The following is a 25,341-nucleotide window of genomic DNA, read 5'->3' as shown; positions in this document are numbered from 1 at the left end:
GGTTCTATTGCTTGAATGGCTTATTTGGTGTGGTGCGATGGGATAGCACCGAAATTATGCTGGACGATGTAAGGTCAATGGCGAAAGCCAGCGTGAAGCTTTTTATCTATTAAAACAATACCGGCTTCCTGGATCTTGGAATCTGGAATCTGAGATTCGGAATCCGAAATTATGAAACCTGTTTGCTAAATCCAAGATCTTTTCCACAAATTCTCATCTCCGGAATCTGTGAAAGAAGCTGTGACTTTGCGCTAGCTTAGAATTGAAAGAATGGAATAAGCAAAAGATGTCTCTGTAACAGACCGAGTCTACCATTGAATGGGTCAGGTTTCGACTGCAGTCATATGTCTGAAAATTGAGGATGCTTGCAGCCCGATCTTGAGCTGACATCGTGATTGTCCGAACATAGCCGCGTCAGAACACAGAACCAAAAAAAATTTGACGCAAAATAGTGACATGGTTGCCAAGGTTGCCGATACTGACATACATCTTGGTATAATTTGAAATTCAAGCATCAAGATCGAAGGCCCTGAAAACGAGCCGCCGCATGCAAGCATTCGATTTCACAGCAAATTCAGGAACCTGGAAACAAGACTTGAAATTACAGATTCTGGATCCAAGAGCCAAGAACAAAACGCTCAAAATGAAGATGTTGACTTCATGTTTTGATGGTGTGCAAGGTATTTATTGACTGTTTTCGACCCAGATATCTGCGTGCAAACTTGCCACCTCTGCGATCCGTTTCCTGAACCCATCCGAGGAAATGGAAAAAACAGCATCCAGAAGCAGGACCTTCTCACAGGCTGAGGAGCATCTTAGGAGGAATAAAAAAGCAGTCAGCAAATCTCAGAGCCATGTCCGGTTCTTCCAGACAAACTTATGACCCCCGACTCGCTGCACTTGTTCGCCCATAAATGCAAGACCATTCTTGCGGACTGGGTATCACTACTCTTCAAGACCACGCCGCCAGATGGCTTGAACAGCGCCGATGTTCGCTTCGTGCAGGCCTTTCGCAACATAGACAATGCTATCACCGGACCCGGGGGAAACAAGTTGCTGAGTCGATTGGCTTACCTCCAGCTCATGCGACTTTCTGATTCACTTGAAGAAATCGTAAGAAGCGAGAGAAAATATGGATCAGGCCGGCAATCTGGCCGCGGGGATGCAAGTCATGTCATCGAAATTTATAAAAGGGCACAAGAGCATACTGGTGTAGATGCGAAGAAGCTCGCGGCATTGGTCGGAGAGCGTAGAAGGATTGGGAGACAGTGGCAGAGGCTCGCTGGGCCATCACCATTACTTCTTTTAGTTTATTCGAACTACGCGGAAACCATTATGTAAGATTCTAAATACTTGTATCTGGTTCTAGGACTAACATTTTTGCCTCCTCAAGGCATAGATCATTCGCAATAGATACAGCCACAGTAAGCAGTGTAGCAGGCATAGTTTTCCAGAAGTGTAGCCCTAGGTTTGTTGACGAGTGCACTCGTCTTGCGAGTTTGGTTGAGGAGGCAGTCAAATCAGGTAGTGCCGATGAGATGCGAAGGACAACTGAACAGCTTGCTACCTCAATTCACTTTACGTTTGATAATTAGAATTTGATTAGTAGACTTTCAAGCTCTGAGGGTTCGTAGTGAATGACATGAATATACTGTCGGTCTTCTTTGTCCCGTATGATTGCTTCAAGGTAGTGCCCGTAACAATAACATTGAAAGTATTAGTTGTGCAATACGCTGATAAGCAACGATTGCCTTCCAAAATTGTCCTATCCGAAACGAGCTGTTTTTGTTGTTGTCATCTGATGGTGTATGGTGAGCTATGTTATAAAATGCTGGACTGTATGGATTCCAGCGGTAAATATCAACAATTCCATAGGGTATGGCCATTGCGCAGTGGGAGCTTGTAGATTTGGACAATGCCATTGAAAAGTATGCTGAGCAGCAACGAACGAGATATGCGCTACTTTTCACACCCTGCAACGCGTCTGAACGGCGAGCATGAAGAGCGGAAGTACGCTAAGAAGTCCTGGGATGCACGGCCACATGTTCCCAGTGCCTGGTCAGACGGTGGAAAGCTTGCAAACCAGATTATAAATCCGCATCCCAAGATCCATCCTCTCCATTTCAAAAGCTATGGCCTTCAATCCAATCCCTGGTATTTCATACTTACAAAAATGTCATATGACAATCCCTGCGCCGTGTTTGCGATATAATGGACAATACGTCAAATCGCGACCGTGACGATTTTCAATATCGAAGGTGAGGAAACTGAGGAACGAACATACATAACCATTAAAGTAGTTCTTACTGTTCCACGTATCTGCATAGAGGAAACGAAATCAGAGCAAAATATACCCCCGCCATGTCTCAGGCTGTATGAGTGCGCACCAAGTAATTACCGGACACTGGCGACGCACATCTACTACACGTTAGAGCTGGCTCCACAGTCCTAACCACCCACCTGCTAGCAACACCAAATCAACGTAATACCCCCATGCACTCTAGCGGGTGCCAGCAACCTAGGCCAAGTTCCCCTCTTTATAAAATTGGACCTGCTGCGGTTAGATGGAGTGAGTGTTAATTTTGGTATTTGGAAGGCCAGTCAGCTGACGTTAGATTTCCAACATGGTTGTGCAAAATTAACAATTGTTTTGATAACGAGATCGCAGAAACAATATTTCGGTTACAAGTTCTTGCCTCGAAGCTCTTGAACAAACCAATCGGCGGGTGGAGGTGACGCAGCTGCTGGGAGATCACCGATTCCAACTCTAGGATAAAGGAAACGAGTTTCTCGAAAACGAGCCTGCGGGGTCACCAGGCACGATGAAATCGTGAAACTTGATTTGAGTTTCAAGATCAGAGATATGACTTTTTGAGGGCCATTAAAAACTCATCCTTTGTCTTATTCTCTTTTTTTTTGTCACCCATTGTCTTTCGTATATAACACAGGCTCTCTCCTACTACCTACTGTCACACTCCTCCTACAACATATTCCGAAAATCCCGCCACAGCATCAGACCAATCGCATCTGTAATCGAAATGAGCAGCCCAACACCTTGCTACCGTGGGGTTCTCGAGTTGAATTTTGAGGACTTGACAGAGTGAGTTTTTTTGTGAGTGAATATTCATGAGTAGTGACTAACATGGACCATGAGGCATGCTGCATGTATGTGCAGAGTAACGGGCGATGGGCGCAAGTCGCCAAGTTTTGTTGTTCCTTTAAACTTGATTTCTCGCCTGTCACCTAGTCTAGGTGATTTGGTAAAAAGAGATCGAGACTCCAAGGACAATGTCTTAGCAGTAGAGGCTGTGGATGCTGATACTTTTTGGCATTTCTTTCAGTTCGTGTTCTCTGGCACGTATGATTGCCTGGAGCCCATCGAAAGGGATGGACCTGAGGTTGTGAGTGATCCTTCCAGCCACAGTCTCCTGAGTACACCAAAGAAAAGCAACGGCACCAGCGGCGGTGGGATTTTTGGGGGCGCTATCGCTAGCACTGGCGGTGGTGGGATGTTTGGGACGCCGTGGAGTCCTCTCGCTAGTACCGGCGGCGGTGGAATTTTTGGGGGGGCTATCGCTGCCACTGGCGGCGGATTGTTCGGGACCTGTAGGGTTGACGGCGCAGCCAGCAATAGTCTGTCCAAAATCAGGAGCACAGATATGATGAACGGTTCTTGCTTATCCGGGGGATCTGGCTCGCCATTTGATTCAGGGCAGAGTTTACCGAAATCAAAACAGCCCTACTCACTTGTTTCCAATACGACTGCGTTGACTATCTACTCAGGTTCGCAGGTATCATCCAAGCGCAAGCGTGATACCCCAAGTGATGGCGAAAACCTAGCAAAGCACTCTGAGACTCAACAACACTGCATTTCCCTATTTTTGAAGAAATACAGGATCGATGAGCACAACTTTCAGGCTGATAGTACTGATGGTACGGCGACGACGCGTACCATTGTCAATGTATTCCTAAGCCATTGTCGAATGTGGCACTTTGCTTGCAATTACGCCATACCTACGCTTATGGACTACGCATTATCACAGTTAGCCCTTGAGCTCGCACACTTTGTTATCCGTGCAACGCTGTTTGTCCCTGTTTTCAAGAGGCTTGTCCAGTTTGTATACAAAGAGTGTGACACACGGGATAGTAGCTTGCGGTTGCTCATTGCCGGATTTGCTGCTTGTGTGATCGAAGATGTTTCAAGACTGGAAGGTTGGAGAGGTTTACTCACTGATGTACCTGCTTTCAGGGCAGACCTGGCAGATGAACTGTTGCATGCGATGGAGACGCCGTAAGCCGCTAGGGCCTTTTGAACTGGCTTGCGAGCTTGCATATCAGCTTGTTCGTGGATTGCTCACAGTCTATTATCTAGCCTCTATAGCTGATTTTGCTGTGAAATTTGTGCGTGCTGTGAGGAAAGAGTTGGTCCTCCGTTTGTCTGTAGTTTTGCTGTTAACTTTAGTGGAAGAGATTTGTTTCTGTAGTCTTATTCTGGTATGATGTCCTACGCCTGACTTGAAAATTGCACTTCATGACCCATCGGCAGATAATGCCCATAGACGATCCGCCCACTATACGGAACTAGAGCGGACAGGCATGGTGTATTTGGCTCAATGGTGAAGTAGTTAGTTAGTTAGTTAGTTATTTCCTTACCTGGTTTCTCACATTTTTTCCTCTCACTGCATCGGGTCCGTTCTAGTCTTCAGTTACGTCTCCAAGTGTCGATTCAAGCATGCGAGCTACGACTTGGAACTCCTCTCCGAGATCCACAGCCGAATTCTGCTTTTCGTACATTAATACTTCATCCTGGTTTGGAGTATCTAAACTACTTGAGATCAGCAATCATGGTTATACGGTGCACGGGATGCCAGGTCGGCACTAGGGGAGGAGGAGGGGGAGGAGGAGGAGGAGGAGGAGGAGGAGGCATGTCCATGTAGGTTCTAAATTCCCAAGATCCAATAACCCCGCGTCAAAATCTGGGATTCGAGAGTCAAGCAGCCAGTCAACTAGGAGGTCCTTAGTCCAGCGGTATCTATTTACTTACCATGAGTCACTGCAGCAACGCCCTCGCAACCCCATTTTTAAGAGGTGAGCAAATGAACCCAGAGTTCGAGCTTTACATCTATGCGAATTCTCTTTGATGAGTTGACGTTCCGCGTGATTGAGGACCGTTAATATATGACGGGTAGGCAAATTGCTCGCGGAAGTGCTGAGGTTGGAGGCGGAAATAGGTTTAGCATTTCTTCATTTAAAACGACAGGGGGAAGACCAATAAAAAACAAATCCATTTAAGAAACGCCAGACTAGATACGCACACAGCCCGTCCTCCGCAGTCTATATGTATCAACTGGAATAATGACCCAAATTACAGTGGTTGCCAGTGGGCCCTATAATCTTTATCGCCCATTCATTAAGGACCCTAGCGAGACCACAATGCAGGGTCCAGTTGGTTCCCAATCCATAGGGTCTGCTCCAGAGTCTACCACACAATCTGTTTGTCCAGCCTCGCGCTGCTTTCCCATGGGAATCTCCACCTCCTTCACCGCAGCCATGTAAGCAGCTTCTACTCCCGTCATTATGCCCGCCACAATCCATGGCAAGTTATACATCCTCAGTGACGGAATTCCTTCTACATCCTCCGGATTCTTCCACTTATTTCCCAGTTCGTAGGCAGTCCACAACGCCCGACTCGTATCTCCTGTTCCCAGTGTCGCACGTAGCGAGCAATGACGATCAAGGGCTTTCAAGATGCTGGACAACTGATCCATCTTTCTGTTTGACCTAAGTGGTTGACTTGGCAGGGAGACCTTGAAAATGTGCAGCAAACTGACAATAGCTTGTTCAATCGATGCATAAAATCCATGGAAATCCAGCTTAAAATTAAACTCTGCATCCTGCAAGGTGAAACCAGATTCAGCTGATGCTAAAGCCCGACGATACGAATCACTGAGGCCGATGAGCTGCCAGCGGAGGCGGTGCCGAGTGCGTTCAAAGCAGCGGAAGGCTTGGAGACGGGGAGTGGATGCCTCATTAAAGGCGGCAGCACTAGGCCTTGTGGCCGTTCCTCCTCTGGTGGAAGCAGTGGGCATCGGAGGTGCTGGCATGGCCCGGGACTGGGGAGTCAGCCCTCGGGTTGCCATAAACGAAGAAGTAGGCGTTGGCATAACGTCAGAGAGAGTCTCACAGCCGGGCAAATTGAATAGTTCGCTCCCTGGCGCAAAACAAGATGTCTACTAAGACAAATTTGCCGTAATTGACTGGAAAGCAAAACGCTTCTTTATGGGCGGAGGCTCTGAGAAGTAACTCGGTGAAAGTTTCGTATTTGTGTTATACATAGTGAACACTCGAGTCCGAGATGAAGGTTCCACGATTTCAGGTCTTGATACCGAAATTTAAGAACGAAGATCGGCGATTGATTTGATTTGATTTGATTTGATTGGTTCATAGACTGTCCTAGCCGCCTTTAGGCGGCTATGCAGCAAATCGACTATAAATACAGGTATGTCCGCGTGTGCCCCAACCTTCGTTTCTAGAGATCAAGCCATTCCTGCCAGAATTGCTTCACTCGCAACAAGGATCTTAAAGTGTGTTTTCACGACCGATCACAAACACCAGGAGTCGAGAATAAGGACGTTGCCATATATGTATTCCATTCGCGGACCAACAACAGTCGAAGAATTAAATAAATTTACTCATCATATTCCACAAGGATTGTCCATACTACTTCCAGTCCAGGCATCCTAACATTGACAATATGGAGGAAGAGGAGACTTACGACAGTCCTGAGCTTAGCCCGGCGTTGCCCAACATTCCCCAGGAAGTGTTTAGCCAAATGGTACACTATTTAACCCCACTGTAAAGGCAACAGTTAATTAGTTTACTACCATGCCCTGAACAAAAGTTCTTTCCTGCCGAAATATTTTCTTCTTGGATCTGGAGCAAGATATTCAAGCGCTCTACATCGCCTGATCAAATTTCGGCGCATATTCCAACCGTTGACCTTGCTATTATAAGTCCTGATCTTGAGAATCTCTCTAGGCATCCAAATTCTGACGCATGCCTGCTACTTCTGAAGCTTGACTGGTTGGTGAAACTTCCGTATCTGGAGGGTAGTTGGGTTTCCTCACTACAAAACCCCGAGCTATTTGACGCACAAAGGAAGGAAGTCAGGCTGGTGGGAACTTGTATTAAAGTTCAATTTAGCCTTAGGCCCACGGAGGATAACAATCTGACGATAGCCAGAGACCCGAGTGTGTTCTTCCGCTAGAGTAGTGGCAAGCTATGGATAAATATCCTATTATTCAGATGACACGATTTATACAATATCTGAGGAATGCATTAGGGGAGTTGATGGCATTAGTCGTAAGAAGAAGAGACATATTCGCGAGAGATGCTTACTTAATGTAACCCATAGGGATAACGTTGTGCGACCCCAAGGGCTGTTTGCTTTGGAAAGGCCCACCCCGGTTGTAAAGATTAGGGGGCCGAGAAGGGGCGTAGTAAGAAGGTTACTAGGGTGGAGGGCGGCGAGAGAAGAAGACAATTATTTCAGTCTTAGCACCAATCATGAGCCGGAACATTCAGTAGACTGACTTGGCTGTGTCTATGGACCAGATGCCCGTTCCGGCACCCAGGTCGAGGATCCGCAGGTCCGTTGTGGTGTCTATCGGGGATGAGAAGAGTGCATCACCTCGAGCTGTGAGGAAAAATTTGTGAAATATATCCAAATGGTCGAGTTCCTCCTGTGCGGCGCATTGTCAGTAAGGTGCCGCCGAGAGTACGCCGTGCGGACTGTACCTCATCAATTGGAAATATGTACGAGCTTCTCCTCAGACCCTGGTCATCCTTTCTATACCGCCTATTTCCGTTACGATTTTCCACATCTCCCAGCACACGTGCGCATCGAGCGTCATCTGTGGAGATAAAATGTCAGCTCTTACACGCGCCTATACATAGGTGTCAATGGTCATGGCGGGTCTCACCCGCTGAATCCGTCTGGAGGTCCATTGGTTTGGCGTAACGCGACAGATATTCATGCACAATCCTTGCTCTGGTCGCTGCTGGAGCGGGAAGTTTTCTTTTTTTTGTCTTGGTTCGGGAAATGGTCCAGTGTTGGCTGCGGAACGACTGTTCATGGTAGGAGCCGAGCTGCCAACCGCCTGGTAATGAGATAACGGTATATGGGACTGACGCAGAGTGAGTTAAACATGGTAGCGTCCTTTGCACAGCCGCGGCCTGCGGTGGGAATGCCGAGCTTGCTCAGGGCCCCAGGAGCAAGGTGTACCCGATAATAGGGATGCACTCGAGGCGCGAGTGGAAGATGAGAGATCACGAGTGATTTGCTCTGCAGACTTCCGACGATACCTGATACATCGGAGTTAGGATGTCACTAGGACTTTCTCTGTTTTTCGTCTTGCCACATCTGGGTGTGTCCTGAATATGATCGCAATGCTCTCGCAAGAGCACACCGTGATGCTCGTGAGCGCGAGATGCTCAAGACCAGTCAACTTGCGAGTGCTGGCTGTCATACTGACCCCAAGGCGTTGAGAAAAAGTAATTGAGATCCAGTGCACCTTCCCTGTTATACGTAGTTGGCATTTTAAAAGTTTGATTCGCTGTGAAGCCCTGTGATCTGTGGTATGGAAGCGCTCCATTGGACCACTACGTCTGAACAGTGTCTCAAGTTGTCTAATGCCCTGCACCCGGCCGGCACAACTACAAGAATGGTAGGCTTGCTACACTGCTCTGTAACTGAATACAAGGACGTCGAAGCATTGGCGTTCATGCCTAGCAATGTAGGAGATAGAGAGCCTCCCACGTTCCCAATGCACCAAATGCTAGCTACATTTAATACAAGACAACGAACTGATTCTTGTATTTAGGCTTTAAGAGATTCAACAGAGACATCATTATAGTCGGAAGCTAGCTGCCTGCAGCTGCTACTTGCAATTTTGTATGGTTGCTGATACAACCTGTCAATCGACATCTACACCCACTGCAACACGGTTTCCGACACCTTCATGGACACTCAAAACTCCCAAAAACATCACCACCATAGGCTCAAACATGCACACATTTTCTACGTCACGACGTCAGGGACCGAGTCTCCAGTAACAACCTGCGTGGGCCAAGGTGTTATCTCCGTGCCCAAACCTGGCAGCTGCAACTCCGCTCCTGTAACATTCGGAGGCAGCGGAAACATGCGATTGAAAACATCATCACCCTCCACGGATAGATTTTCATAGCGCATATTCTCAATCCACAGACCATCCGGCGGTAAGCCCCAGGTCATCAATCTTGGCAAGACGTAAGAAAAGTTACGAATCCTTGCCTCCAATCCGGGCTTGCACCTACCTATGTAGTCGACGAAGTCGTCAATACGTTTGCGTGAAATCCCATGCAAACTATGTACATTAGCTCCATTTAATAAGCAATCACGGAGCACAAACCTTCCGTCAGCTACCCGTTGCAGCGGAATGACCAGGGCGCCATAACCATAACGTTGTACGGCCTCGAATAAGACATCTCCTTCTCGACGGAAGCAATCCCAAGACGATTCTGCTTCTGCTGGACTCTCCCCTGGGAAAAGCTCTCTTTTGAAGTCTTCCACGATGGACTCGGTTCGTTTCTTGTTTTCTTTCTCCTTCTCCTGACGGCGATATTCGGCAATCACCTGCACCATATTGAATCGACGCCAAATCTGCGCTCTGACCATCAAGCTGCTACTCTTTTTCTCCGATACATAATACAGAGAGCACTTCAGTCTCTTAACCGGGGAATATGATGGAATAGGCGGCACTTGTTCGATGGGTTGGGATCTAAAGGCATCAACCAACTTCCAGGCATCTTGCAAGCCATCTAGCTCAGCATGTTTAAAAACCTTAAGTCGGAGCGACTCCTCAATCTTGAGAAATTTCTGTATCCCGAAGACAGGGGCTGTTTCTTTCCTTCTCTTCCCCGGATCAGGCAATCTCCGCTGGAGAGGTGGGGGTGACAGCTGTGAGACATCTACCGACGAATCCTCTTTTGCACCTCCTTCTTCCTCACTCGTTCGTCGGCGCTTGGTGCGTCCATTGCTGTAAGTAACAGCTTCGTCTTCAATATCGGGTGTTCGAGGTCTACGCCGAGAACTAGATATGAGCAAAGGAGAGAGGTAGCATGGCGTCTCTTCTTCAGATGTTTGGCAGCCTGTACGAGATGCTCCGTCGCGGAACCTCGAGTCAGATGGTTTATCATTATCAATGCAAACTTGCGCCGACGAGTTAGCATAAGCGGATGGGAAATCGTGATCACTGTGACTTAAGCTATCGGATGGAGGACACGAAGCGGAACCACCAGTAATCACACCTTCTGGTGTTGGACCGTTGTCGAGAATCGCACACGGTGTTGATGCTGAGTTTTTGACATCTACAGCTGGGTGAGTAGATTCGATCTTACGTGCCAATAAGGCTCGGCTCCGGTCATCATCCATAAGTATGCGCCAAACACAATCGATGAACTAGCCACGGTTAGACAGTGTTTTAAATATGGTCGGCTCCGAATAAGAACGCTCAAAGACCTTTGTAACATCTGTGGAACTGCATAGTTCCTTCTGCAACAATTCGGCAAAGATGACGGACATGGCGAGCTATATATGATTGTACAACGATTTCACTTGACTTGGCTTATGCGAGGGAGATAAAGAGAGATAAAGGTCCCGTCCTCTTATTATGTCTCGTAGATACACCAAGCGTTTCAAAGCTGGGGGGCAGAGAACGGGATGAAAGCGAGCAGCACAGCTAGGATTGGTACGCGCGGCTTTGCGGTGGGGTGAGTCACTTCGGTCTTGCTAGAAGGCTTCTCCAACAAGATCCGTTCCATAAATACATGATTAATGTGGAGTTGTGGGCTGCAAAGGTATTCGTCAAAGGAATAATTGTTGGTTGTTAATCTGTTGGTTTGTTGTTGTGAACCGTTGGCCAATGAAGATCCGCTACTTGTGCCCTCCAAATCACCTCAGCGCTTGATGTCACTAACTTGTGATAGCACCGTTGATTGGACACAGAACGAGACTCGACACCACGATGCGGCAAGGGATAGAGACATTCTGCTGTACAATTACATACTGCGTTTGACGACTGGAAAGGTGGTAATTGCAGATGTCACGCCACTCGGCGCTTGAGAAAGAAGCTGTTTTCTGATGATTGCCGTGAAAACATTTAAGGGTCTCTAACGCCCGTTTTTCTCAGCCCCTATTGTCGTCATCATTTTATACCTATCACACCACTAGACCAGTGATTTTCTAGCAATAGCAATGATTCTGTCGAAGACAGTTGTTGCTTTTTGGGCACTCTCGTTGATAGCTTTAGAACCAGTGTCAGCCATGCATGGCAACAAAGGAAGCACACAATGCCTTCGCGAATGCGCAGCCGCCCAAAAGGAGTTTGCAGCCATGCGGGGTGCACGTCTGCTCTTGTGTTCTTGCGGCTCTCCATTTCTTCAAATGGCTGATGACTGTGCCGCGTGTCTGATATATCAAGACGTTTGGAAATACTTGACCCCTTGGGTCGCTTTGATAGCGTACTGTAATCCACGGCGTGATGAGTGCGGGGATCTAGAAGCGAGAATGCTACCTCTCATGGATGGACCCGAATGAGCTCAATAGAGCGTCAAACACCAGGAGTAAAGGCTCCATAAGCAAAGCCCAAGTGCGAATTATTCGCGGCCGTTTGGACTGTAATCTGTAGCAGTCGGGCCTATTGCGTGTGCTGATGTATCGTGGAGATGTGCCACCAGGCACTGATGCTACGGAGACGGGTGACACTACTGATACATGAGCATCTACTCTGGACATATTCGCACTGGAGAGGCATTGCCTTATTGTTTTCGTTATGTGGTTTTTGGGTGGGAGTATTTTAACAGTGAATCAGGCGGGCGAAAAGAGCCGCAGAAATGGGCCCAAATGATGGCAGAGACATTCCTCCCTAGCTTTTATTACGAGAACGTCTTATTTGTATATTGCGTTACCGGTTTGACGTCGCCGGCGAAACGACTATGAGACTGCGTTTACAGTGCTGCTATATGATGCGGGTTGCTACCTAAGATGTGAGTTCTTGGATCTGAGGTTAAGATCTGAGGTTTAAGATTCGAGGTATAAGATCCGAGGCTTAAGATCCGACGCTTACGATCCGAGGCTTAAGATCCGAGATCTAAGTTCCTTTACTTGAATCTTGCCGGATCGGCCCCCTGCCCCAGAGCAAGCCACAATCGCAAGTACATGCACCACTGAAGTTGGTCAGTGATCTATATAGAGAGAGCCTTCCACAAACATGACTGGTATTCTACATGATACCGACGTTGCCATAGCTCAGGGACTGACACATGTACTGTGCTTCATCAACTGCATTTTGACCATTCACTTGCTATTTCGCGGCAGCAGGCCCTTATATACCAGACCGTTTGCGGAGGGTTATTGAGTTCCGCGCGCCTGTGAATTTACTGACTGCACGCTGGTTCAGTCGACTTCTGTGCCAGCTGCCTCTCGATTTCGGTGCAAAACAAGTTACCATGACCTTACTTACCCTCAGGAGCAAAAGACTAGGGGCAAAGGGTCAATATCCTGGTCACCCACGCCATCGTAGGCCAAAACTTGCGTCAAAGCAGACCGCAAGGAATTCCACAAGGGTAGAGCATGACGGTATTGCCTTTGCCTCGGACGGTCCATCCATGGCAATGGATGTAGACGACTTGCCGCCGGCGACTAATTCCACACCTAGTCTCACCGAGGATTTGCGTCATGACACACCAAGATTCGCCGATCTTAGCGCACACTTTCTCCATCCCCTTTTGACCCAAGCTATCACTGACGACCTCAGATTCCAGCACATGATGCCCGTACAGGCCGCTACCCTGTGGGAGCTCTTACCCCCAAACCGAAGGGACTGTCTTGTCCAAGCAAAAACCGGCACTGGCAAAACGGTTGCATTCTTATTACCAGCTCTTCAGACAATGGTTTCCCAGAAATCTCCTGCAAGTTCGACCGTCTCCTTACTTGTTGTCTCCCCAACCCGGGAGCTAGCATTACAAATTGCCCAGGAAGCTACCCGTTTGCTCCAGAGGTTACCCAACTACCGCGTATGTACTGCCATTGGCGGGACGAATAGAGACAAAGAAAAGATACAAATTTTGAATGGATGTGATGTTCTGGTCGCCACCCCTGGAAGACTCGTCGACCACATGTCTAATGAGCACATCTCGAATGCTTTTGGACAATTAGATACCCTTGTTCTTGATGAAGCTGATACTTTGCTTGACATGGGCTTCATGCCAACTTTGAGAGAGATTGTCCGAAACCTTCCGTCCAAGGAGAGGGCACCCAGACAAAGCATGCTTTTCTCTGCCACCGTTATGCCTCATGTTAGTCAAGTAGCCGGCCTCGTTTTATCCCCAGGATACAAGTCCATCTCTACCATCCCCACCGGTGCAACTAATACACACGAGCATGTGGCCCAGATGCTCATTAAAGTTCCTACATTCGCATCCGTCTTAGCAGGTATGGTAAGTTCCGTGGTAGACGAAGCTACAAAGCATGAAAACTACAAAGCTATCGTCTTTGCTCCAACGGCTGCGCTAGCCGGATTTTATGGGCACATTCTATCCATGGTGCCCGGTCTGCCCCAGATCTCTTCTCTTCAGAGTCGAATGAGACAAAACAAGCGGACAAGGATCAGCAATAAATTCCGCATCGCTAGCTCGGCAATTTTAGTGGCCACTGACCTCGTCGCTCGAGGAATGGATTTCCCCGGAGTTACTACCGTATTTCAGATTGGTATCCCCTTGGACAAACAAAGTTATGTTCATCGTCTAGGCCGCACCGGGCGTGCAAACGCTGAAGGGCGTGGCATTTTCCTCATTTGTGAGGCTGAGTCGTTCTTTCCCAACTCGGCGTTGAACCAGACAAGGTTTATTCCACACGAGGCGAGCATGGCATCTGGTGAGGAAGTTCATCACATTGCTGAAAGGATGGATGAGAAGGAAAAGATCCGGATATATAAGTCTTGGTTGGCATACTATAGACTGCATCTCAGAGGACTCGGATGGGGCAAGGAGGAGCTCGTTAGCGAGGCTAACAGGTATGCGGCTGATGGGCTGGGGTCTCGTGAGACCCCGCCTATTCCGCAAAGTATTGTTCAAAACTTGGGGCTTACCGGCACCAAGGGTCTAAATGTTGTTCCAGACAAATACCCAAGTTGAGACGCGGAAACGTGAGTGCTATGTGTTTTAAACTTTTTGAACAGCGGTAGGTAGAGAACACCAATGGAACTAGCGTCTAAGTCGCTGCAAGGTGTTTTTTATTTTATTTTATTTTTTTTTTTCGGGGGGTTGGCGGAGGAGGAGAGGCCGCAAATTAACATAGCTATTCTTACAACGAGGCTGGCCCTCGAATATTCATCTCAAACTCCGAACATTGAAGTGTATGTATGCCGCTTCTGGGGCAGCAAGTAACATTCGTGGCGATATTAGAGTCTCATCGGGCAGTCCGAGTGCAACGGAAACCCGCACGTCCGTGTTCCCAAATGCATGGACAATTTCGATAGCCTTCCGCCGCCATTCATCCAAGCCAAGCGTAAAATAGCTGCGCCATAAACTGGTCAATCTAGATGCGTCTGTAGTCTTTCCAAGCTAGTATTCAATTGTTCTGTTCTTTGGCTCTATGTCAGTGAGGATTCCCTGTTCCGCCTTGTCTCATGTCAAACACCCCATCGATTACATAGAACTATATGAACGCGAACCCGCCCTCTGTTGTCATGAGGCCGATGACTGTGCTCGGTGCCTGATGTATCACGATGTTTGCAAATACTTGACTCCCTGGATTGCTCTGATATCCCACTGTAATCTAGGATGGGATGAGTGTGGAGTGTAGACGCAATAGTATTAATTTTCATGTTTTTTCCCGAACTACGGATTAATGTGGACAAACATAGGGCAGTTGGCATATGTTGCGACAAAAAAAAAAAAAGAAACCCGATGTAGGGTAGGTGTCATGCGTACCCTCCTGTCAACTGCTGTGCCCTCGTACGATATCGTCGATCCTTGTATTGAAACGGATTTGCAGAATGAAGCCAGGCTACATAGGAGCGGAAACGAGGTTGATAAGTGTGGCACAACAACGGAAGCTCACATGAAGTAGTCACAAACCTGTGTCCAGGAAAGCCGCATCATGACTATGGGCTGTACGCCGGGCTGGAGCTGTGGCTCGAGTATACTCCTAACTGCCACACCCGGGTGTGCAAAAGGATATATTTTACTAGGATGTTGGATCGGGGTTAGAAGATCACAGATCTTGGGCAAAGACGCCATGATCAAAGAGGTAGGATCGCAGATCCCAGCTGCCGACAGTGACAACAGAGCTGCAAATGGCTTGCCGTCCTCTTATGAGTGAAAAAGCCTAGGTAGAACAGCAGATCGACGATGCAAACGTGAGTTGCAGAGTAAACAATAAAACCCCGAGCAATTCGGCTTTTCTTGGCAAATTCGGTAGCAAGATGCGCGTCCTGTACGCTCTGTGAAGACGAGCAAACCGAGTGCCATACTGTGTCGTAAGGCCCTGCCGAAGAGCTGGAGCCCATTGTGAATGCTGCCTGGTCAAGAGTCCACGGGAAGTCGGGACTTGACAACCCGCAGCAGCCAAGTCGCTGAGCTCTGTGTGGTACATCGCAGGTAGAGTGATAAACGAGCTTGCTGTGACCGTTGTTGTATCGCGACGCGTCGGCGCCATGTTGATCTCGTGCCCGACAAGCAGGGACAGAGGAAGACAGCTCAACTGCGTAGCCGTTCACAATGTACTCATCTGTATTGCGAAGGTGGTCTGGACTAAACCACTAGTGATTGGGAAAGAGTCTCTGGTACGGCCCGTCGCACACGGTATCGTTGGGCGGGAGGTGCCGCTTCTGCAACAGCGTAACTTACTAGTGGATGTGATCAGCCTCAGTTGGAGCACGAATTTCTCACCGACTTTGCTTATGCCCCGACATTGCTCCAACGCCGCATTGTTCGCGCACCAGACACTTGGTCATGGCTTCTGTCGTAATCGCTGGACTGCGGCACAGATCCTAAACCCCCCATATACGCGGTTGGCAAGGCAAGTTGCTGGTGACCACAGCGGTCGCGTCAGGTTCAGCTGGTGAGAAGTGATCTTCGCAAGAGAGCTCTGCGAGCGAACTCTGATCGATCTTCGCGTCTGGATCCAATCCTGCGAGCGACCATGCCTAGCGCGGCCGGACCTTGCAGGCCAACCGATTTACGCTTTCTACTTTGAGCCCGTCGCCGCCGCCCTGACAGCACAGCAGAAGACCCATGGGAGTTCATATTCTTCTGCAAAGCTAGTCTCGACAACAACGCGGCCACTCGGACCCCTTGCTCTCTTGCGAAGAGAGCAGCCATGGGTATTGGAAAGCCAGCACCTTCCAAACAACGATGGCAGGTTGCGGAGGTTTTCTCCAAACGCAAGCTGCCAGACAGCTTCTAATTTACTTCGAAGCTAGGGCTGTTCCCCCGGTCACTCCTCCGCTGTTTTGTGGCGCTTGACGAATCGTGAAGCCCAGTTGACTCCGACAAGAGGCGCGCCCCGATCCGCAAGCAGCCGATTAGCCATATCTCGCACACCACAAAGCCGAGGAGGAAAAGATCGCGAATCTAGGTCAAGGACATATTGAATAATTGCACTTTCCTCCAGATCTGTAAGTTTCCGACAATTGGCCATAATATCGCGCCGCGATGCTGTTCCTTTTATTCGACGTGTTAAGGTTGTGAGGCTTACATTATATGTCCTTGCAGCAACTCGTGCACTAAGCTTTGGGTCTCGTTTTTTAGCCTGAATCGGAATAAGACCCAAGGGCCCGCTCCTAAGACTCCGCCAAACTCAGCGGGAGTTCCGCATCGCCGTCACATTCTGTATCTGACACATTTACTCCCAGAGTGGCCAGCTCCACATCCTCTCTTACAATGGGTGATGGCAGCAAGGAGAATATAGTTGTTGATTTTGAGGCTCTCACGAGCGACTCCGGGTCTCAACATTGCAATTCTGCGGTGGGATCATTTGCCCCGGGTGATTTGCAGGACAAGCGTCAAGCGACTGAACCCACTCAGGAGCCTTCGTCTAAGCGCAGTCGGAAGCCGAGTCAGAAAGCGAAGCAGATGCTTATCGATGATGAGGTTGACGAATAAGAGGCATTCTTTGCTTTGCCATTTCTTTGCTTTGGCTGTTTCTGTAGTTTATTGCTGCACTGATTCTAATTTTCCTTAAGGCTCTGCTTTTACGGTTTCCCAATGTCCGGCGCGCGTAACGTACCGTAACGTACTACCATGCTTTCATAATGTCTGGAGGTCGTCAGCAAAAATTTTACAGCTACAATGCCGCCACCGACGAGCAACAAGGCCGCCTGCGCAAGGTACGAATCCCCGTGCAATCGGATTTCAACGGGTATAGTCATGAACTATTAGAAACGTTTTCCATCAACACAGAAATCAACCAGCGGAGCCGGCTTCCCCCAGACGATATTACCGGTGGTCACAATGCAAGAGACGGTGACACTATTATTGTTGATACTGCAAGGCGGAAGAGGACGAGGAGGGACGGACATGCCGCATTTTCCTTAGCGAGACCTCGACGGCGCCGCGTTGAGGCGATTTTTGCAGAGGCTCAAGTACGATTTCGAGGGATGAGGAACAGATTTAAGCACCGCTGGAACAAGGAATTCCCGGATACACCATGCGCCGAGTGCGCAATTTGCTCCTCCGGAGGAAGCGCAAACGGAGAGCATTCCAGGACAACCACGAGCACGGAATCACCAGAGTCTTTGGTATTCCTGTAACCCGCGAATCTGGCAGTGTGATTCTCTGCGAGAACTGTTGCAGGGAGTGTTGCGATTGAACTTATTATCTTCAATTCTGGCTGACAGCTCTCATACAAATATATACCTAGTGGCACGGCCCGTGCCACTTGGTAGTGACTCATCTGCCTAAAAATGTCTTGGTACATGTCTCACACCAAGTCAACAGTGTAGAAGACGAAAAACCCTCGGATATTAAGAAACGTTCCGCGAAGAGATCGTGTCATTTGGGTATGGGTAGAAGTTTGTTGGCAATTCGTGGGGCTTTGCCGGAGATGACAACTCTGCATATTGTTGCAGCGGCGGGTTTCTCGACCACAGTTCATGTGGTTCGGGTCTTGGAACTGGCTGCCCTGGAGAAGATGAAATAAATTGGTTTGATGCCACCCGACCATCCAGCTCTGGCTTATATGCTACTTGCATATGAGTTTGGGTGGGCATCGAGCGTCGTGGTAGGCTTTGAATGGACGGCCAGCCAGTTGCTCTTCGAGTTGGCTCGGATTGTAGACCCTGGCGACGGTGTTTGAGTATGGCGATGCAATCAACGATAGCGGCAAGGAGGAAGAGAGCGCTAAGGATAGATTAAAAGCTTATCAGTATTTTGGGGGGGTCATGTACCCAGTCCCACGACTGAGAGAGAAATTTCACAATATGTACTCACAACTCGCAACCCCTTAATGCCGCTGGAGTCGCAACAGTGGCAGCCATGCCAGGCCAAAGTCGTGCTTCTGCCACATCGGGGCCTAGAGTGGAAATAAACTCCTTGGCATCCATCGCTGCTAAGATGAATGCGACTAGCCAGAATAGACAGAGGATAATATCAAGTGTCGAGACCGCCCAGTAGTTATATGATTTAGGCTGACAAGAGTAGGCGCACAGCAGCCATATAGTTACACCCAGAGTTACCGCGCCCTGGCAGGGACAGTGCTTTATTAGCTCAGATTGCCTCCGACGAAAAATGTTGAAATAACTCTCGCGGAGGAGAGGGGAAGGGGGAGAGAAAAAGAAGCAAGAGCGGAGGGTACGCACACAGCAAATCGTAGTGTAAGTACTCTTCGCAGAAGAACGTCCGAGGGCGTTGTAGACAGCAAAGCCGAGAATGATGACGTCCAGGATAAGTTGACAAATGGAGACGCCAATCCAACCTCGTGGGTAGATAGGGATGTGCTCTCTTCAAGCAGGTCGTCTTGGCGAGTCCATGACAGTTGGATGGCTGTTGGATTTGGAGTTTTCCCCAAGCGCTCTGAAGGTGGTTCAGAATGAGATACGTGTTGGGGGTGCGAAAGCCGTCTTGGATCATGAAAGGAGGGCTGTAGAGTCAAACTTTATGCAACTCCGTTCCCGACAGCCCTGGGAATACAATCGTATTCCCCGCAAATGCAACCGCAAGCAGCGGAAGCAACCATCAGGCACCTACCTGCTAAGTTAAGGTATGATCAGCGCATCAGGACAAGGCTCACGAGATTGTGTGCCGCGAGGCATGCTGTTCGACTTATCTTTGAGGAGTACCATGCCCAGGTGTGAAGAAGATCCCCCGAACGATGGTGAGCTGGTGGTGCGGCGGACACAGCGAAATGTTGGCCGGTCGCTTGAAGCCGAGCTCCCCCCTGATACAGTTGTGACTTTGCCGACAGGCGGCAAACAAAGTCGCCAAGCCCTGTGCGGTACGATGCCAAACAAGAGAGACGAGAGCTGGTCGTTGTCGTGTCGCGACGCGTAGGCCTTCTGGTCGGTCAAAGAAGGGCTTCGTGATGACGCAAATAAACTCTTGGAGCGTGACCGGCAACTGCGATGCATTCCGGCAAGGGGCTACCGCTTTCCGGAATGGTAGAGATTGGGCCAAACGTCAAAGAGACAACACAATTAATGAAGCAAACAAGAGGGAATCTCGTGGCCCAACTACTTTAACATCAGGGGACGGATTAGGCTTAAGCTTTGAGAGTGATGCATCCGCCGCCGAAACAATTATCACCAGCCAAGAAACGGTTTTAAATGCCGAACCCCATAACTTGCCAGTCTACAAATCGGAAACGTCCGCAGACGAACTGTCTCTGGACTTTCAGCCTCTGGTGAAACGGACTAAGTCACCGAAGAAGGACCATAAGATTATTACGCTTTGCATGCCGTCGCATTCATCACATATGCTTCAGTCACTACACTAAAGAAGGCGTATGGGAAGGAAATTGAAGGTTTAATGAGAGCGAATATTACGTACATTACAAAGTCAGACTTCCTACCCGCGTCGTCGTGATCTTTCTGAAGCCAATGAATACGATACCAATATGTATAATGTCCTGGTTTTTGGCTTCGTACTATATTGCTACCATATTCACCCATGCATGCTTGACAAGTCTGGTTAAAACTCATATTTCCCCTGGTCCCAAGGTTGGACCGTATTTTCCCATCAAAAGTTTCAATACCTTGTTCCTAACCTGAGTATTTGACAATCCGCTAAACCTTTCAAAATATTTGATGTTTTTATGTTTTATTGATTCGGAGGAAGGTGCTTCAGTGCCAATTCGGCGACAGAAGCGACCCGCTGCATCAAACAGGCCAAACACACTTTTATGCTCACCATCGACGGCATTAGGAGTCCAGCCCAATCGGACACATTTGTTTCTTATCTCGTGAGGAACGGTCCATCTTGGTTTCGCCTTGCGCACTGTTACCTGCGGCTTGTGCCGGCTGCTATGGCTGCTTCTGCGGCCTTGCAAGGGAGACACACGTTTGTCTCGAGACCGGCGCCGTCGTATGGCAAGACGCTTGGTACGGTTCGAATTGATTGGGCTTGTATCGGTCGCTGATGCTGGAGGCACTACCGAACGGCGTATTGTATAAAGGTAGACGACATCGTCGTTCGCACACATATTTAATTCTGGCTGGTAGGTATTTGCCACAATTAAGGTTGAAGGTGACAGGAGGAGCCATTGCGGGGTGAAGGGGCTCTTAAAGCAGGGCAGTGGTATCGCACATGCGACCCCTGCGCGGCTTGGCGGAAGTTCCCAGAATCACCCCTTGTGGCTCAAACCTGAATTGAGGAATTTCGTCGACGCAACTCAGGCTCATAGGTCTTACCTTCCTGTCTTGAATCGGAAGCTTAAAGCTTAAGAGGACACATCCCGCAAGAAGTGGTAAGCAATGCCAACCTGCGAACCCAAACACTATGACCGCTCTGGGACGGAACGCGATCCAGATTGTTGGATAGATGCCCAACCAATTGGGGTCGCTGCACCGAAGCAGATGCTGGATGTGAATTTCGGGATCCTAGATGAACAAGAGAGCGCAGATGCGAACTCGGTTCCCAGCTATTCGATCACGGGTGACAGAGTGTAGACCGCGATGCCAGATTTAATCTTCTGAGAGTATTTTTAGCCTTTTCGGGGAAAGTGCGATCCGTCGAAGTTGTTTACTCTGACCGAGGGGCCGTTACATGGGCAGTCAGGGGTGGCCAGCCTCAGCTCACCTTATCCGCCAAGAGGGGGCATCCCGAGAAGGCTTGAAGACTAACTTTTTACAGCTCGCATTGACAATTTAGACTTAGACACCGGCGGGGAGTTAATATATTCAGTGGACTGGTGCGTTGACGGTGATACACCAAACGTGACATATCACAATGCGAGCAGGGCGAGGAAACAGACTGGTTACACCAGACTTGCGGCAAAATTGCAGTGTTGTCCAAAAATAAATTGCAAGATGTGTGGAAGTAGTGGTTTCGATAATCTCCGGCGCGTAAGACAACAAATGCAAATACGTTTTGACACACCTCATGATGGTGCATGGAAAACTCGGCATAGAGGACATTGTCTCCATATTCCACAGGTCGCCATTTTGCACTTCTTTCCATGGCGCAACACGCACTGCAGCCACAATCCGTCAGCTGCGGACCGCTCTTCATTCAAGCTGTCAGAACCTGGCAGCGTCAAAATGTTGCATTGACCAGACTGTGATCTTTGTACACATCTAGCACGGCATGGGCCGTTGTCATTATGATGGAACATACCACCGCCGCGTCATCCGTCACTTCTGCTTGGTTCGCAGCACGGAAAGCTCAGACTGTACTCCATATCTACTGTACCGTGCCATCATTAATCTGATCCTTGAAATCCCGGATCTAACCAGCCACTTTGCCAGGTACCCATGTACGGAGTACGGCGGAGGGCAATGAGATAATGGCAGCCCAGCCCAGTTTTACACACGGCCAATCCAGAATGGCAATGCCATGCCTCTCCAGCGTCAAGTCCCACCGAAGGAAGTTGCTTGTTTCGCCGAGACTACACACAACCTGAGGTTTTTGGGGGCTCCTCACCTGAGCTGAAGGTTAAAGTTGGCCGAAGTACTCTGTAGAGGGCACTGTGGACCTTAGTGGCGTCAAGCAGTTGAACTTGGGGTGCCGGCACCACAGTGGCACTATGCTAAGGGTCAACTGGTGCCACCCCCCTTACTCATAGTGGTATAGTGCCAGCACGGTCCCAAATTCTAGCGCCATGCCAGAGGGTGCCATTGAGGTGCCAAGGGTCCACACCTAGATACTGCCAGCTGCCAGCTAGTACTACCGTCCATATAACAGTCAATTACAATTAGCTGGTAAGAATATAATGCCGTAGTGTAGTGGTAACATAGATGTAACGTAAATGTAAAATACATGTGTTTAACTCCCCTTAGTAGTATAGTTTTTTTACCTTCTAAAAGTGCCTAAACATGCTCTCTGTAAGGGGCTGCGCCGCTGTTTGTTCAACATAAGGGTGCCGTATGATTGTCTATCTAAAGCTAGGGAGAAAGAAAGGAGAAGAGCAAGCTCGAGGCTCGCCTCGAGCTTGCGCAGTTAAGTTGCAGTGGCAACTTAGGCGAAATTAATCCAATTACACAACCGACCGTCTGCACGGCGCCGAAGCTCCGGGCCCGGCAGAGCCGGGTCCACAGCATCGGGCATAGCCCGTGACATTATCCCCTTCCTCCCTTCCGTCCCCGACCGTGGCGCCGGGGTCCAGTAGTCGTCTGATACTTCTCCAATGGCCCGTCATACTTCATGACTGGGCCGTAAACCGATTCAAACTCTTCCATCGCTTCTGTCTCCCGTAGAGCCTCCGCTGGCTCCCATGTTGCATCTGCATATCCACGCCAGCGTACAAATACTTCTCTAAATTTCCCGCGTCCACGGTTCTTCCAACGAGCGCAGAGGATCTCTTCCACTTCCCATTCTTGCACGCCGTTCTCCTCCTGTATCGGCGGCGGTTGTGAGTCGTCAACTCGCTGCCCGGGTGCCGGGTCTTGTCTAGCTCGGCGAAGCAGATCGACGTGAAATCGTGGGTGTATAGAACCTGGCACGTCTAACTCCACGACGTGTGAACTGATGACTTTTGTGACTGTGTACTTGTGGTGCAGCCAATCTAGCTTCTTGCATGGTCGTGGTGACCTGTAGTTCGCCATCGATAGCCAAACCTTATCTCCAACTTCAAATCGTTCGGCTGGCTGCCTCTTTGCATTTGTTGCCTCTTCTTGTTGCTGCTGGGAGGCGGCAATCATAGCCTGCATATACTCCGAGACTTCCTGCAGACGGCTAAGAAGGGCGTCTGCCTTGCCTTCCTCCTTGCTCTGGGGCGGATCTGCTGGATCCTCGACAGCCACTGGTTCTACATGGTATCCGTGTTCGACAAAGAACGGGCTGATCTTCGTCGCTGCGGATTCACGGTTGTTAAGGGCCAGCTGTGCCACTGGGAGGAAGTCCCCCCAGTCCTTCTGCATGTATGATACGTACGCCCGCAGGTATGCCTGTATCTCTTGGTTTGCTCTTTCCGGGCCCCCGTCCGTCTGTGGGTGGTATGCTGTACTTAACCGCTGCGTCACCCCGGCTAGCTTGCAGAACCTCTTCCAGAATCGACTCAGCCAGTTGCTCCCGCGGTCGCTTACGATAGACCGTGGCATTCCATGAAACCTATAGTGGCATTGTAGGAAACGTTTTGCACACGCTTCTGCCTCCATCGTGTCCATCACTTCCAGCGTTACAGCCTTCGTAAGCCGATCCACAATTACCCAGATATATGTTGCATTGCTAGGCCCTGTAGCTGGAAGATCGGTAATAAAGTCCATTGCTAAATGACTGCGTGGTCTGTCTGGGATAGGCAGTGGTTTCAGGAACCCTCTCTTCGACTGGCGCCAAATATGGCCACGTCCGCATACGTCGCAATTTGCAACAAATCGTCGAACCAACTGCGACTGTCCCGGCCAGTAGAAACTGCGAGCCACAATCGCCAAGGTCCCCTCTCTTCCTGGGTGGCCGGCGGCAGTTGAGTCGTGTGAGTCTTGCACGATGCGCGTCCGAAGGGTGTCCTTTTCCGCCTCGCCTTGATTCCCCTTCTCTCCAGAGCCTCCAGGTACCCAGATTCGGTCTCTGAAGGTCAGTCGCTTACCAGCGTCGATGCCGCATTCTGATATCTGTACCTTCAACCCTAGCGCGGGCGGAAAGGCCCGCTCTCGTTGCCGTACCGCCTCGTACGCTGCCCGATATATCTGGTCGTCCTTAATTATTTCGTCCCAGAGCGCCTGTAAATCGCTGGCCTCAAACACCTTCATATCTGGCGGGGTTGGTGTTTCTAGTCCGATTCTGCTGATTCGTAGTCTTGTTGATTCCGGAATAGAATTATCTGGGATCAATTGGATCACCCGCCCTCGTTCACGATCGTCATTTATATCCTGCGGGGCATCTTGTTCGCGGCGGGACAGCGCGTCCGGCACGGCAGCCTCACACCCGGGACGGTAGTCCAGCTTGAAGTCGAATTGTGAAAGCTCGGCAGCCCATCGGCTCTGGCGTTCCGTCAACTTTCTCCGCGTCATAAAGTATTCAAGGTTGCGGTGGTCTGTTAAGACCGTGAATGTTCCACAGCTCCTTAACTCTGCACTCCATGTGTCCAGGCACCTCATGATGGCCAACATCTCCTTGTCGTGGATCGGGTAGTTGTACTCTGCGGGCGACAGCCGCCGCGAGTAAAATGCACAAGCGTGTCGACGCCCATCCTTTCCTTCCTGGGATAATACGCCTCCAAGCGCATAGCCCGAGCAATCTGCTTCCACGAAGGTTTGCAGGGATGGATCCCACTGCCTTAGAATTGGGGCGTCGCAGAATCTTCGCTTCAGTTCTCGAAACGCCTCATCCTCTGCTTTACCCCAGCGGAAGATGACTCCTTTCTTCAATAGTGCATCTAGTGCCTTGGTAATCTGTGCATAGTCGGGAATGAAAATCCGATAGTAATTCGCAAACCCAAGGAAGCTTCTGACACCTTTTACGGTTGTTGGCACCAGCCACTCACGGATGGCCTGTTGCTTCTCAGGGTCGCAAGCAACCCCCTTGCCTGCTCGTACAATAAAGCCCAAATATTTGACTTCCTTTACGGAGAACTCGCACTTGGCCGGGTCCAGGTGCAGACCAGCATCTGCTAACGATCGGAGGACTCGACGCACTTTCATCTCGTGTTCA

At 49.4% G+C, this 25,341-nt stretch overlaps 5 protein-coding genes across 5 annotated transcripts; 3 read left to right on the top strand and 2 right to left on the bottom strand.

The window, feature by feature from the left end:
• Positions 1-3,038: 3,038 nt before the first annotated feature.
• VFPPC_12454 (nucleoporin FG repeat region domain-containing protein) lies at positions 3,039-4,295 on the top strand (the record flags this gene model as incomplete). Its single annotated transcript, XM_018290326.1, has 2 exons — positions 3,039-3,100; positions 3,176-4,295. 2 exons carry the CDS (start codon positions 3,039-3,041, stop codon positions 4,293-4,295), a joined length of 1,182 nt encoding a protein of 393 aa, XP_018146110.1.
• A 1,101-nt stretch (positions 4,296-5,396) lies between these two features.
• VFPPC_12453 (hypothetical protein) lies at positions 5,397-6,164 on the bottom strand (the record flags this gene model as incomplete). The annotated part of the gene is made up of 1 exon (XM_018290325.1): positions 5,397-6,164. One exon carries the CDS (start codon positions 6,162-6,164, stop codon positions 5,397-5,399), a length of 768 nt encoding a protein of 255 aa, XP_018146109.1.
• Positions 6,165-9,079: 2,915 nt separating this feature from the next.
• VFPPC_12451 (hypothetical protein) lies at positions 9,080-10,621 on the bottom strand (the record flags this gene model as incomplete). Its single annotated transcript, XM_018290324.1, has 3 exons — positions 9,080-9,404; positions 9,450-10,498; positions 10,559-10,621. The coding sequence occupies 3 exons, from the start codon at positions 10,619-10,621 to the stop codon at positions 9,080-9,082; spliced, it is 1,437 nt and encodes a 478-aa protein (XP_018146108.1).
• Positions 10,622-11,293: 672 nt separating this feature from the next.
• On the top strand, positions 11,294-11,635 carry VFPPC_15938 (hypothetical protein; the record flags this gene model as incomplete). Its single annotated transcript, XM_018293691.1, has 1 exon — positions 11,294-11,635. The coding sequence occupies one exon, from the start codon at positions 11,294-11,296 to the stop codon at positions 11,633-11,635; it is 342 nt and encodes a 113-aa protein (XP_018146107.1).
• A 1,070-nt stretch (positions 11,636-12,705) lies between these two features.
• On the top strand, positions 12,706-14,232 carry VFPPC_12450 (ATP-dependent RNA helicase; the record flags this gene model as incomplete). The annotated part of the gene is made up of 1 exon (XM_018290323.1): positions 12,706-14,232. The coding sequence occupies one exon, from the start codon at positions 12,706-12,708 to the stop codon at positions 14,230-14,232; it is 1,527 nt and encodes a 508-aa protein (XP_018146106.1).
• Between the last annotated feature and the right edge of the window lie 11,109 nt (positions 14,233-25,341).

This window comes from Pochonia chlamydosporia, chromosome 3, assembly GCF_001653235.2.
Source record: "Pochonia chlamydosporia 170 chromosome 3, whole genome shotgun sequence".
Classification (NCBI taxonomy): Eukaryota; Fungi; Ascomycota; class Sordariomycetes; order Hypocreales; family Clavicipitaceae; genus Pochonia; species Pochonia chlamydosporia.
This window is presented reverse-complemented; position numbering and strand designations above follow the sequence as displayed.